This window comes from Channa argus, chromosome 4 (genome assembly GCF_033026475.1).
Source record: "Channa argus isolate prfri chromosome 4, Channa argus male v1.0, whole genome shotgun sequence".
Lineage (NCBI taxonomy): Eukaryota > Metazoa > Chordata > Actinopteri > Anabantiformes > Channidae > Channa > Channa argus.
In genome coordinates this window covers 18,513,909-18,526,335 of record NC_090200.1, presented here as the reverse complement: position 1 = coordinate 18,526,335, position 12,427 = coordinate 18,513,909, and the positions used below count along the sequence as shown (strand labels likewise).

General features: G+C 39.0%; 2 protein-coding genes across 4 annotated transcripts in view; both read left to right on the top strand.

The window, feature by feature from the left end:
• The window catches only part of banp (BTG3 associated nuclear protein), a 31,944-nt gene extending 23,681 nt beyond the window's left edge, over nt 1–8,263 (top strand). The window contains exons 12-14 of one of the 3 annotated variants that reach the window (XM_067503029.1): nt 2,913–3,053; nt 3,276–3,317; nt 6,941–8,263. In XM_067503029.1, the coding sequence (XP_067359130.1) occupies nt 2,913–3,053; nt 3,276–3,290 (156 nt within the window). In that variant the 3' untranslated portion in view covers nt 3,291–3,317; nt 6,941–8,263. The remainder of the gene's footprint in view (nt 1–2,912; nt 3,054–3,275; nt 3,318–6,940) is intronic. The other 2 variants (XM_067503027.1, XM_067503026.1) reach the window with 2 other exon arrangements.
• Nucleotides 8,264–10,040: 1,777 nt separating this feature from the next.
• LOC137126347 (zinc finger protein 469) overlaps nt 10,041–12,427 on the top strand; it is a 177,412-nt gene continuing 175,025 nt past the window's right edge. The window contains exon 1 of the mRNA XM_067503017.1: nt 10,041–10,243. The gene's annotated coding sequence lies outside the window, so the exon portion shown is untranslated. The remainder of the gene's footprint in view (nt 10,244–12,427) is intronic.

Here is a 12,427-nt window from a genome sequence, read left to right as displayed (position 1 = left end):
TTTCAAAAAACTTTAAATGTTTTTTACCTTGTTGTGTATTAGTTTCTTTAAACAATTTTAACTTGTTGACTCAGTAAAGCAGAATAGTTTTCTAATAGTTTTCCCTGATACAGAGTCATAGTTATTTTTGTTTTTCCATGATTGGCATCACGTTCAATGTGAATTATGTCTTATAAGCTTGATGAGAGGTAATTGTCAAGTTTTTAAAATGAACTTCACTCATTGAACTAATCCTAGACAAAAGTGCATAATTTATGCTATAGGGCTGTACTTTCCTACTATACTTTCTAGGCAGCTTCTGTGAAGCTGTTGTAAATCTCTTGAGCTTATACTGTTTAGTTTTTGATTGTTCATGACTGACTCATACTTTAAAGCAAAGCGTGACAATATTTCACCCAAATAGTGGATACGATTGGTTCTGACAAAGTGAGTCGTGGGACAGGATGTGGAGCCGAGAAGTTCCTGTGTAATCGCTGCAGAGATCTCACACACCGTTCCAACTCTGTAAATGCTCGTGTGAGACTCTGTGTGCTGCTCCTCACAGCTGAGAATTTAAACTGCTCTCAAATGAAGGTTAAGGATCTAATTGAGTGAGACAAGTGTTTATGATTTCAATTGTCAACCATATCTTCCCTTGAACCTTGGTAATTGTACGTTTAGATACACAAGTTGGACAGCACAGCCAATCCTCTTGCTTTACATGCACATACTGTACATAGGACAGCAGATGCATGAGCATTTTGCAGAAACCATGTTTGATTCCTAATAACAACATGATGAAATATGAATAATATGAAGATAAGGATGCATCTATATGGATGACTGCCACAAAGAACACTCAAACTTGTTCTGGTTGTGTGTTTGGTTTCTCACTGTTCATAAATAAACGACTGACTGAGGGCAGTTAATATGGATTTAGTCTCTGTGGAACAATGCCTACTGTAACAAAATTCTGTATGTGTAAAGAAATACTTTGACATTTGCTTGTGATATAAGAGCACACTCAAAAGTTATGTAATCTTCCAGTTTGCATGAAAGTGAATACACACATTTCCAACAACTGTCTGATTACTGTTTACATCGACTCTCCAGGCTAACACTCTAATTAATCAGGAATGTTACATTGGTCCTCAGCTACTGTGATTCATTTGACCCAGCTCTAGCAGCTCATGCTTAAAGTGTCTAAACTTATCTAGCCCCGATCTATGTCTGTGTTTCAAGTCTTGGTTGTCTGATTGCGTGAGTCAGACAGACCTCTTGCACTAATGGCTTCCATCGGGCTGGCTCTGACTGGTACACTATGGTGATGAGGCAGCAGATTTTTTGGTAAAATTGGCAAAGTCCCTTTGGTGATGAGGCAAAGTAGCGGGAACCGGAAACTTTGAAGCTTGTCACTAACTGAGAACTTCAAAAAAAGTTGGACATTGTGTGGTTTGGAAGAACACTTTGTGTCTCTGGGATTTAAAGGGTTAGTGGGCAACAAGCAGCATCTGTAATTGTGGTTTGTGAGGTTTGAGTTTTTCTGCAGGCTTGCATATTCTCCCTTAAATTTTTTAATGTCTGTTAAGCATGTCCCAGCCAGTCCTAGCACCATGTAGAACTGAAAGAAGATTGAGCTAGAGACTTTGGCCCCATCACAGAGCTAAGCACACATAGATGACATACACATGAAACCTGCCAGACAGGAGACACGGAAGAGGCCTGAGCTCTGAAAAGCTATGAAACTGGGAAAAAAAAACAAATCAATTCATGCTGTCATTTCATGTGGGAATGCCTTTTATTTCAAATCAGCAATTCCACCATTGCACCTCCCCCCAACTTCTCCAAAAGCTGTAGGCCACACTACAGGTTTCTTTGACCTCTGTTTGATTAAAACGAATATCCACAAGAACAAAGTTGAGTGAATGTTTCCTTCCATCTGTCTTTCTGTGTTTGTGTTGACAGGATGATTGTACATTAATTTGTATGTCTGTTGTCGCATGGGAGTTACACTTTCCAAATTAACAGCAGTACTCTGCTAATCCCAGTGCAGCTGTGTGTGTGTGTGTGTGTGTGTGTGTGTGTGTGTGTGTGTGTGTGCGCACGTGCGCGTGTGTGCGTGTGTGTCTTGTGAGAGAGTGAGTGTAAGAGAGTGAGAGTGCGTGCGTGTAGACACACATACAATTTTCTGTGTTTGTGGTTTCTGTCTATCTATAGAAACAGTCTCAACAAACTATAGGAATACCCAACAACACTCTAGCTGCAGTGATCTGTAATTAGTGTGTCGAAACCACCAAGCTCTAATGTCGCCCGGCTGACTTTCTACTCTGTGGGACACTAGGATCCCCCTGTGATGTCTCACTAATTATCCTCTGCAAATTTCTTTTCTTTCTTTGTCTAAATATGACTTACTACGTGAAAACAAATAAAACTGCATACTGAGTAGCACATCATGTTAACCCCGAGAAAACGAAAGTAATGGAATCGAACAAACCATAAAGTTCCACTCCTACTCAATGCAAAAACAGATTTGAGGATTGGCAGCATCTTGGATAAAATGTGGTAAAATTTACATCGCTCAGATGCATGACTTTTTCCTTGCCGCAGTGTTACTTGATGCATTTGTGCGATGGTGTGCTTATACGCACTGATGGCTACCTGTTTTTGGCTATAATCAGTAAAAGAATATAAACACGTCAGATGGAGCATAAATTAAGCTTTCTTCTGTTTGTTTTGATTATGTTATTGTTTCCAGTGGTGCGTGATCAATTCTGTGCCAGCAAGATTGTTGATTCTTAAACTCAGCTAAATGAAGATGATGATGGAGGTTTCACTCAGATCTATTACACTTTTATGTTGAATTTAGTGCAGAGTGACAATGTCACTGATGCTTAACAGTGTTCCTCTTTCCTCTCCCTCCTTATCTGTCCTAGGTGCTACGTGGAGCACAGCTGATAGCGGTAGCGTCAGCTGACGGGGGGGCCACAGCAGTCGAAGGTTCCACTCTCCCACCTGACATCCAAGTGCAATATGTCCAGCTAGCCCCTGTTGCAGATCACACAGCTGCAGTACAGGTAAAACAACACACAAACATATAAAAACACAAACTCTTCCAGAGTCTTGTATATATTTATACACAGAGATTTGTTTGTAATTGGGTAGCATTTCAAGATGCAAGTACTGACTGAGGTGAAACAGACCCGAGTACTAATCGAAATCAGTCCCACTTCACATCTGCTAGTTTTTAAACAGTCCATAATATTTAACTGTGTTCTCCTCTTTTTCTCAATCTGAAGGCCATAGAGCAGTAATCACATCTTCAGTGATACCATTAATCTGTAAGTTACTATACCCAATTCTAAGACACACAATGGAAGCCCCACACGTTTGTGTATTGTAGTATTTAGTGATGTAGTTAGTGCTCTTGTTTCTCAAATGTTTGCGTCTTCTAAAAAAATATCACAGGAATTTTTTGGCTTACATGCTCTCTGTACCTGTGATTCCTTGTCAGGGAAGACGCTTCTTTCTGTAACACTACTTCCAGAAAATCCAGCAGAGTAATAACATCTTTACTTTTGCCATTTCTGTCTTGCCCTTCTTCCAGATATTATTTCATTAGCATCAAATTAATAAACTGAGCTTTTAAAGTTAAACTTTAAACCAGTGGCCCCTGAATATAATGCACCAGATGAAGTAGGAAAATATGTAGATAATATGTCAGATGTGAGTCGGCATCATCTAAAACCCAATGTTGAAGAACTAGGATTAGACTCAGAACCAAAAACTTTATGGGGCATCCCTAGCTATTGGCATCAGTTATAAATATTCCAGTTTCATACAGTGTACTTATGAGCCTCATCCGTTTTTTCTGGTGCAGACGCCAGACGGAATTTCATTCAGCTAAATCAAACCATTTTATCATTCCAACCAAACAACACAGCACCACATCATTTCAAGTTATAAAACATGATACAAAATCCAGCAGTTTTTTTTATTCGGTTTGCTGAAACGATGCTAAAATGCTAAGTAAACTTGTTTGCCAATATTGGCCCAGGATACTAATTAAATTATCTAATTAATTGTATCTTTTACACAACAACATAGTACACTAGTAAGAAGTACCTCCGCTATAAAGTTATGCTTTTAGCTTTATACTGAATGATTCAGCTTCAGCCACCTAAATGTTAACAGAAATTATTTCTTTTACCAATTCAAAGAACTGATACATAATTGTAATTTGTACCTTTTCTAGTTCCCACTTTATTCAGGTCCAGATTAGGAGCCAAGGGTCCTGGTTGTTGAGACAGATACCTTTAATCTTTTGCACTATAATTGTGTGAACAGCTTCATAATGAGGTCCAATATATCTAGTAATATTTATTTCATAACTACTATAATGTAGAAATGGAAGGGTGAGTGTAATTCCAGCAATTAAGCCAAACTATTTAAAGGTACAGTAGGGCTACTTTTCCCCTGTTGTCATAATTAGCTTTAAGTCATCATGGTGGATGATTCAACAAACAGTAATTAAACTTGTTAAGTGAATGTGTGCAACAAGGAGAAGAGTAGTATTTAGTCTATATGCCTAAAATCCCTTGATGATTCAGCTTGTTGAGCAATAGCCACATGTGGAATCAGGATGATGTAAAAGCATGCAGCCCAGTGGTCTTTGAAGTGGCCAGTTTAAGTCTGAGAGGAATATAAAAGAACAGCACTTTCCATTAATTTTTCTGCTTTTGGTTTCTTCAGATATGTTGGACATTACATTTTCTCCATTGCTTCTTCCCTCAAGTTACATGCTAAAATGGGTAGTCCTGATGTGTGTCAAGTCTGTCTTGTGTTGTTGTAGTACAACCAGAGAAAATGTCAAATGAGTTATGGCTACAGTAAATACCACTCTTGCCATAATATGTATCTCTTTGTAGACATTGTTGTTGATCACATCCCTGCAAGACAAGAGAGCAAATGTGCTGATCAGCAATGGATCAGGTTTTAAGATTTCTTTGTTAAGACCTCTTCACAACAGCTTGTCTCAGTAAGACCTTATCTTGCTGTCTACAGTTGTTTGGGTTATTGATTCCTTGCTTCTGTGAGCATGAAGTTAGTTCCAACATCCCATAGTGTGTACATTTCTTGGGGATCAGACACAAACAAAAGCAGACACAAACACATAGACACATTTCATGATTTGTGTTGCGTATTCCTGAGCATACACAGTGATAGTCACCTCAAGCACTGTACTAAATTTGCAGATCTGTGCTCCATGTTGCTTAGTGCAGTGAGCAATCAAACTGTTTGTTTACTCAACTGATTCATTTGAGTTTCAGGTCTAAAATGACTTCATTTTTTCCTCATGTTTGATTGTACACAGATCCCTGATAGGTCTGATCAGTCATCCACTTTCTTTTCTTTTTTTTTGTACAAGTTTGGGTTCAGTAAGGACACATTGGCTCACTCGAGAACAGAATCAAACTGCTTGGTAACAGTGAGGTGTAAACTAATCAAACAATATTTCAACATCAAAATAAAAATATCATCAGATTTTAGACACAACTGTTTTTATGAAAACAAGAAAACTCCCCCCCACCCTATTTTTAAGTGACTCTACAGGCTGTCTACCTAGATCCATCTAACCAATATATGATCACAAGATGGGAAACTTGTAATACATAAAAATAACAGGCAAAAAAGTAATGAAAGCAAATGACAAAAAGTAGCTTTGCACAGTAAATAGTAACAGTAACAGTTCTGTTTTATTTACTAACAGTAAATAAAACAGAAACTGAATTGTCAAGACACACTGCATTAAATTTCTGAGTGAGGTGGCCATATAGGGCATGGAAAGTGGAGTTAGGCCTCTTGGTACAGAACATATTATATTATACACTTTTTAGTTCAAAGTTCAGAGAAAGGTAAGTGCTGTTTTCTAAAAAGTGTTGAATTGGGAGAATTACTTTCATCTGTTTCCAGACATACGGAAGCATTTATACAACTTCTTGAAAAATTACTTAGGCTTTTCTATTTATTTATGTTTGCATTGTTCCTGTCTCTCTTTATCTAATAGTTTCCATGCCACAGATTTAATGAAAGGGAGAAATGCAGTTCTATTTTAGACTTGCATAGTGCATTTCAGCAAGTTGGTGATAATCTCTCGCTGACTGATACCCGGGACCAGAGAGCATCAACAAACAGTCTGATTTATGCACTGTTCCACTGAGTTCAAGCAATGGATCCATTATCTATCAGTATCTCCAAAATGGAGTACACAGCCTGTGTTTTGACAGTCCTGTGTTCCAAATGCTCAGTGAAAAACATGGATCCATATGAGTTTTACTTGGCCCCATTACTACCAGCCAGTCTCATGTGTTGTTGCATTGTTTGTGCTGCTGTTGTGCAGCTGTGCTCTAGTCAACGCTGTTGTCTAGTGACAGCATGCTGGGCTGAACGGAGGATTAAATGCTGCAGGTGTGTTTGAAAGATCCTTTGGCGTATATTCAAGGAAGGAGTGAGTCACATTTTGTGGTCATCATCCAGGACTGAGTCACAAATTTCTCATCTTTTAAGAGATTTTTACCCACACAGTAACTTTCTCTGTCTGACACTGACCATAGGCACAGTCAGAGAGCATTAAAATACAAATAGCTCATTGCTTGTCAAGTCTGTCTAAACCTGTCATTCTCTTTTTTTATGTTCTTACCTCATTCTCTTTCTTCTCTCTGAAACATTTACTCTGCTATCTCATCATTCCACTGGTTCTTCTATATTTGGTCCTATCACTGTGGTTGTCTCCCACAGTGATAAAGGGGGGTGGGCTTACAGTACGGCTCAGCCTTCGTCTATTATTTGACAGGAAGTTTCACCTGTGTTGTAGCATTTTTTTAAATTTACACTTATGGGCTGAGGCAGGGTGCAACATAATTAGTGTGTTTCTTTCCTGTCCTCTGTCCTTAATGTGTCCCAGGCTGCTGAGCTAGCCCCAGCCCTGCAGGCGGACATGGAGGTAAAAGAAGCCATCCAAGGTGCCATCCAAGGAGAGAACAGCGAGGTGGTCCAGATTGTCACCTCTGTGGCCACCTGAGAAGCCAGGTCTGGTTTGAAACAACCCAGAACTCTGTTCCGCAGCATAGCCTGATGTGTCTGAGTGGAATGCAGGAGGTTAACAAATGCGCATACACCCTGACAAGCAAATCAGTCAGAAAAGCATTTTAACAAAAACTGAAGGTCACTGATGAAATAGAGTGACAAAACCTTTTTTTTGGTTTGTTTTTTCTGTTTTCCTTTCCCTGAAAATTGCTCCAGCCAGATGTCATAGTGTGGAAATATTCACAGAGAACTGACCATGATACTCTAAGATCAGCTGTGGTCTTTCTGGTGGTTTCATCATTGGACAGATCTAGCCTCGCACAAAATACACAACGGGATTATTGGCTGTCCAGAGACGATGCTGCTTATGCAGACCATCAACCCGCCACTTCATCAGCACACACACTTGTTTAGATCAACTTGGGAAAATACTGGAGCTATTTAGCGTTGAACTGCTTTGCTAACTCTGGACCCCTGTGAGGGTTTATAATCCCACGTAAAACAACCAATATTGTGGTCGTTTTCTCAGCAGTAGATTTAGCTGAGCACAGCTACACTTGGTTGTGATTCATTTAGCTTCCTATCACTGTCCATGATTCAGTCATACAGGCTCCCCAGAACATGAGTCCTGCCTTCCTTTTCTTTGTTCAGCTTGTTTTCAAATTTCTTTTTGTTTGATTTATCTCATTGTATAGTAATGATATTTTGGGGTGAGCTTTAATTTCAGAGGTAAAGCGCCATGGAATAGAATAGATGGTGCCACTCTTAGACAGTACAGGATGCTTGTAGAATACCAAGGAAACCTTGAAGTTGTTTATGTCTCCCAGCTATGTCTCTGTGAAAGATCAATTCATGTGAATAAACTATGTTTGTGGTTGCCATCAAAGCGTGTTTTATTTCCTTTTTGTATTTTCACTATTTTTCCATCTACCATGGTCATCAAAATGGCTTCAAAGATTTCCGAGACATGACTTTGCTTTCATCTGCTGCAAATAGACAGTTGAGGAAGCATAAAATAGTTTGGTTTTGAGGTCTTGTTATTTTTGTTTAGGTAGGTTTTTGAAGGTAATACGCATGTATCATGTCGACTAAAATAACCGTACGGCTGATGTAATGTCACCAATGCTGACAAAATAAAGAGCAAAACTAATCTTTGCTTTCATAAGGTTTTTGTAAATTAATACGCTGGCCTCATTAAAATACTTTACAAACTCTACTCACATTTTTTCAAAATCCACTATATGGTATATGGTTGTCTGTCAGTAAGGTTAGAGAGTGTTGTGTTGTATTTTGTTTGGTTGATTCTCTACTAATGATGAATATCTCTGCAGTCAGCAAGAAAAAAGATAAGCAATTTACTCTGAGGCTGTGTGTTTCACTGGGGGAAGTTTCCCATGCTCAGTGTGATGTAATAGTGTATTTTGGAGTGGAGGAAGGAACCAGACGACAAAATGAACTTGATAAAACAACATTCATGGTCTTGGCTGCTTTCTATTGTTTCCTTTCAGTCTGTTGTTGCTGTCTCTGACCCCCTTTACACTGGCTCTTCATCTTTTCCAGCCCCTCTCTGCCTCTCCTACGTATTTCTCTTCTCCCACTCAACTTAATTTGTCCCCTTTCTTCTTTGGAAGCTGCATTAAAGTCCATTAACTCCCCTTTATTACTCACTCAGGAGAAACACTTCGTATGATATGCTGGTGGGTCTTTAAAATAATCTTGATGCAGCTGAGTTTAAATGTCAGCTTTGACAACTCTCCCCTAAATGACCCCTTCATTAAATCTTGGAGGGAAATGGGCCCTGCTTGAAACATCCTTTTGGGCTTCAGTTTTACAACTCTGGGCTCCATCCAGCATGCAAGTACCAACCTCTGCTGGATGCCTGGCTTTCTCTCTGGCTGCATGTCCTGATCAGTCTTTTAATAGGGTTTTAGGATTTATTTCACAGGGGTTCAGAGTGTGTAAAGATGAGTGAAGATATTTGTTAGAGTAAAAATGTCCAAACATTGTCTCTCCAGGGCCATAAATTAGTCAGGATTTATTTGTCTCATGCCAGTGGACAGAATACACCAAAACAGTGTGGTCACGGCTTGCAGTGTATACACTTTGCATCTATCTGTGTGTTGTATTTCTCACGATAAATACTTCAAAAGGTCATGAGCCATGTAACCTTTGCCTTTAGAAACATCTCTGTCCTTTGATTGTGTTTCCTGTTGCATGTGAGCACAGAGTATTTAGTTTTATTAGACATTAAATTGTGGGGATTATGTGTGTTGTGGCCAAGTTCTTAAATTAAACTGCAGCAAATCTTAGAGCACAGTTAGAGGAGGCTTAGCAACATAACTATGTCATAAAATGGCACCAGCTGCTCAATGTCCGTTTTTGAGTTGTTGAAGTTCCAAACATAAAAATAACAAGCTACTGAAAATATATCTCTTGATCGTAAATTAGTGCTTGTTTTGGATATTTTCAATATTACTCTAACCCCTAACTGTCCTTCTAATAGCAGTGGTAAAATATATACATTTACAAATATTATAATAGATACTACAATAAAGGTAATCTAGGTAGTGTAGAAACGAGAATTTTAATATAATACCAATTTGTAAATATACTGTATTTTAATGGATCGTATAGGCTATAGCAAACTTAAACTGAGACTGTGTTTTGATTTCTCTGAATTATACAGTTTGTAACTCTTAATTGGGATTAATTATAAATAAATAATTAGCTCCTACTCCCTGCACCGACCTACAGATAAATACAGCATATTATCTCTTACTGGTGGCACTGGCACGAGCCCTGCGCAGAGCCGTGCGCGCGCTGAATCCTGGTGATTATGCCACCTGGAAAAATTGGTCTGCAATGGAGAAACAGTATGATTTATAGTTTCTTAAACTGAAGCTATACCGGTCCAATTGCTAATTCAGAGAGAACTGGGAGAATCCCTTTATATTAGCTTTAAAAAAAAAAAAACCCAGTTAGGAGTGGGTGTGCAGAGTGCAGCAGAAACTGCGCGGATGGGAGGTACTGCTTCAGTTTTAGGGTCCAGATGTGTGAGAGAGGAGGGGTACGAAATCATCCAGACAGCGGCTCCAAAATGCTTCCTGGTAAACGAGTTTCATAAAAAGAAACTGTAAAAGTTCGGACCATCGAGTGAATGCTTTCAATGTGAGCATCGACGGTAAGTTGAACGTTTACTGGGCGTTTGCATTAATTGAAAAGCGCATCACGTCGACGTGCTGAAGGTGAACTTAGAACGTGATGACGTGAGGAGGAAGCTCGTGATGTATGTCTGCCGCTCTCTTTTTCTTTTTATGATGTGAACATTTATTTGATATTAGCTGGAAATACCTAACGCAGCCCCGTTTACATGTTGTGCCAAGCTCTTTTATAGTTGTGTGTGTCACTATGTGCCTCAGCTGACACGTTCCCAAACGTCTCAATGTAAAGAATGAAGCAAGTGCATCGTGCAACCACTAAGACACACAGAAGAGTAAGTGCAGATTGGTTTTGTACTGACTGATAGTAGAAAAGTGAAACCTTAAGCAGTTGTTCTCCTGTTTTAGTCTATATTGCATCCAAGGTGTTGCAACCTCTGCACTTTTGCCATCTGCCTTTGTATGAGCATTTTCCCCGTTTTTAAATTTTCACAAATTATTTAGAAACTACATGTGGCATGCTTCGATTAAATTGGGATATTATCAGTGATATGTGTTGTGGTGTTAAAAAGGGTGGGTGTATGCAAATTGCATGTCAGCTGTCTATGAGGCCATGCCTGTATTTATGAGCTACAGTGCCATAAACCTCAGCACTTACTACAGATATTAAGAGTCTGAACCAGAGGCATTCATTCAGTGAGCTCTGTGGTCTGTTTGAACAAGTGATGAACACATTTTATTATCACAATGAATGCCGTTAAGAGCTAATTTCATTACAAGTCTTTGAAAGCCTATGTTTACTGTAAGCTCGGAAAATCTAATAAGATCAACACTGTCTCTGTCCATATACTGTAATAGGATTCATTGGAGTTCTTTCATACAGTACTTTCCAGGTTGATCATGAATAGAGAGCTTTATTTGCAGTGGGTCCTCCAAACCTGGCTGTCAGTACCTGACACTAAATGTTCTTTGGCTAATGGCCCTTCCTGAAAAATCCAGCTTGACAACATAAAACTAAGAATAGCTTGACTTTTTCTTACAGTATAGGTCAGAGACGGAAATGACTGCATGTTGCAGTATATTTGTGTTCACAGTTTGTGGGTTTTTAAATGCCAGAATGGTCCTTTGTTTTCAGAGACATTAGGGACAGTGAGGGATTGTCTAATCTGGACAGAGGCCGACTCTGATTCCATGGGAGAACGACTGCGTGTTTGTTAACATCAAAATGCTCGTGCGTGATGAAAGGAAACTGTAATTTGGTTTTAATTCAGCAAGCGTTTAAGAGCACACCAAAAGGCTGTGTTTGATTTACCTCTTCTTATCTTTGTTATAGTTATAAATATGATTATGCCAGATGTGGCATGCAGTACAAGGATTTGTCTGGAGCCATAAATGGTTGATATCTCAAAGCATGTTTTCCTCTAGTCCAGCCGTACCAGGAGGTCAGCCCAGGAAAACAGGGACTCCAATGTTTCTGGAGTTGTTGAACACTAGTGTCTGACACTGCATACCACCATCTCTGGTTATACTAACATATCAAGCAGTCATTATCACTGTGTCTGCAGCAAACTAGTTCACAGTAATTTATAGTTTGTTTGAGTATTCAGGAGAGAAAGGTGGTCATTTATTTTTTTAGGTTGGGCTTTATGAGGCTTTGGTTAGCGTGAACCAGAAAGGCCCCTTGTCTAATCTCTATATGTCAGACCAAACCATATAGTGGCTCACCTAATCCCAGTCTGCAGATAGTGTGCCATCAAAGTCACTAGAATACATGAGACTGTAAAGCCTGGATAAATTTCAGCAGCACAGAGACATAAGGTGTTTTCAAATTCATAGAAAACCAGATCAACGGGATTGGACTCGTTCAGCATGTATGATTCATACAAAGCCTTTTTCTTACATTGTAGAGAGTTGGAAAGTGAAGAAGTGAATCTTTTGATGGAAATATAGAAGATAGGGATGAGGAGGAGAGCTCAAATACAACACGATTTCCAGTTTCAACTGGGTACAAGATTAGGTAACAAAACCTGTAGGGATGGCAGGTGTTTATGTAAAAACTGATAGATCTTTTACAGTCAAATAGTCATTGCTCAGCTAATTAAGTTAACATTTATAATAAAGATGGATAGTAGGCCATATATGTGGTACGGTAAGTGGAATTTCGAATTCCTTGTTTTCTTCAAAGATGCAGCCAATTGATATTTATC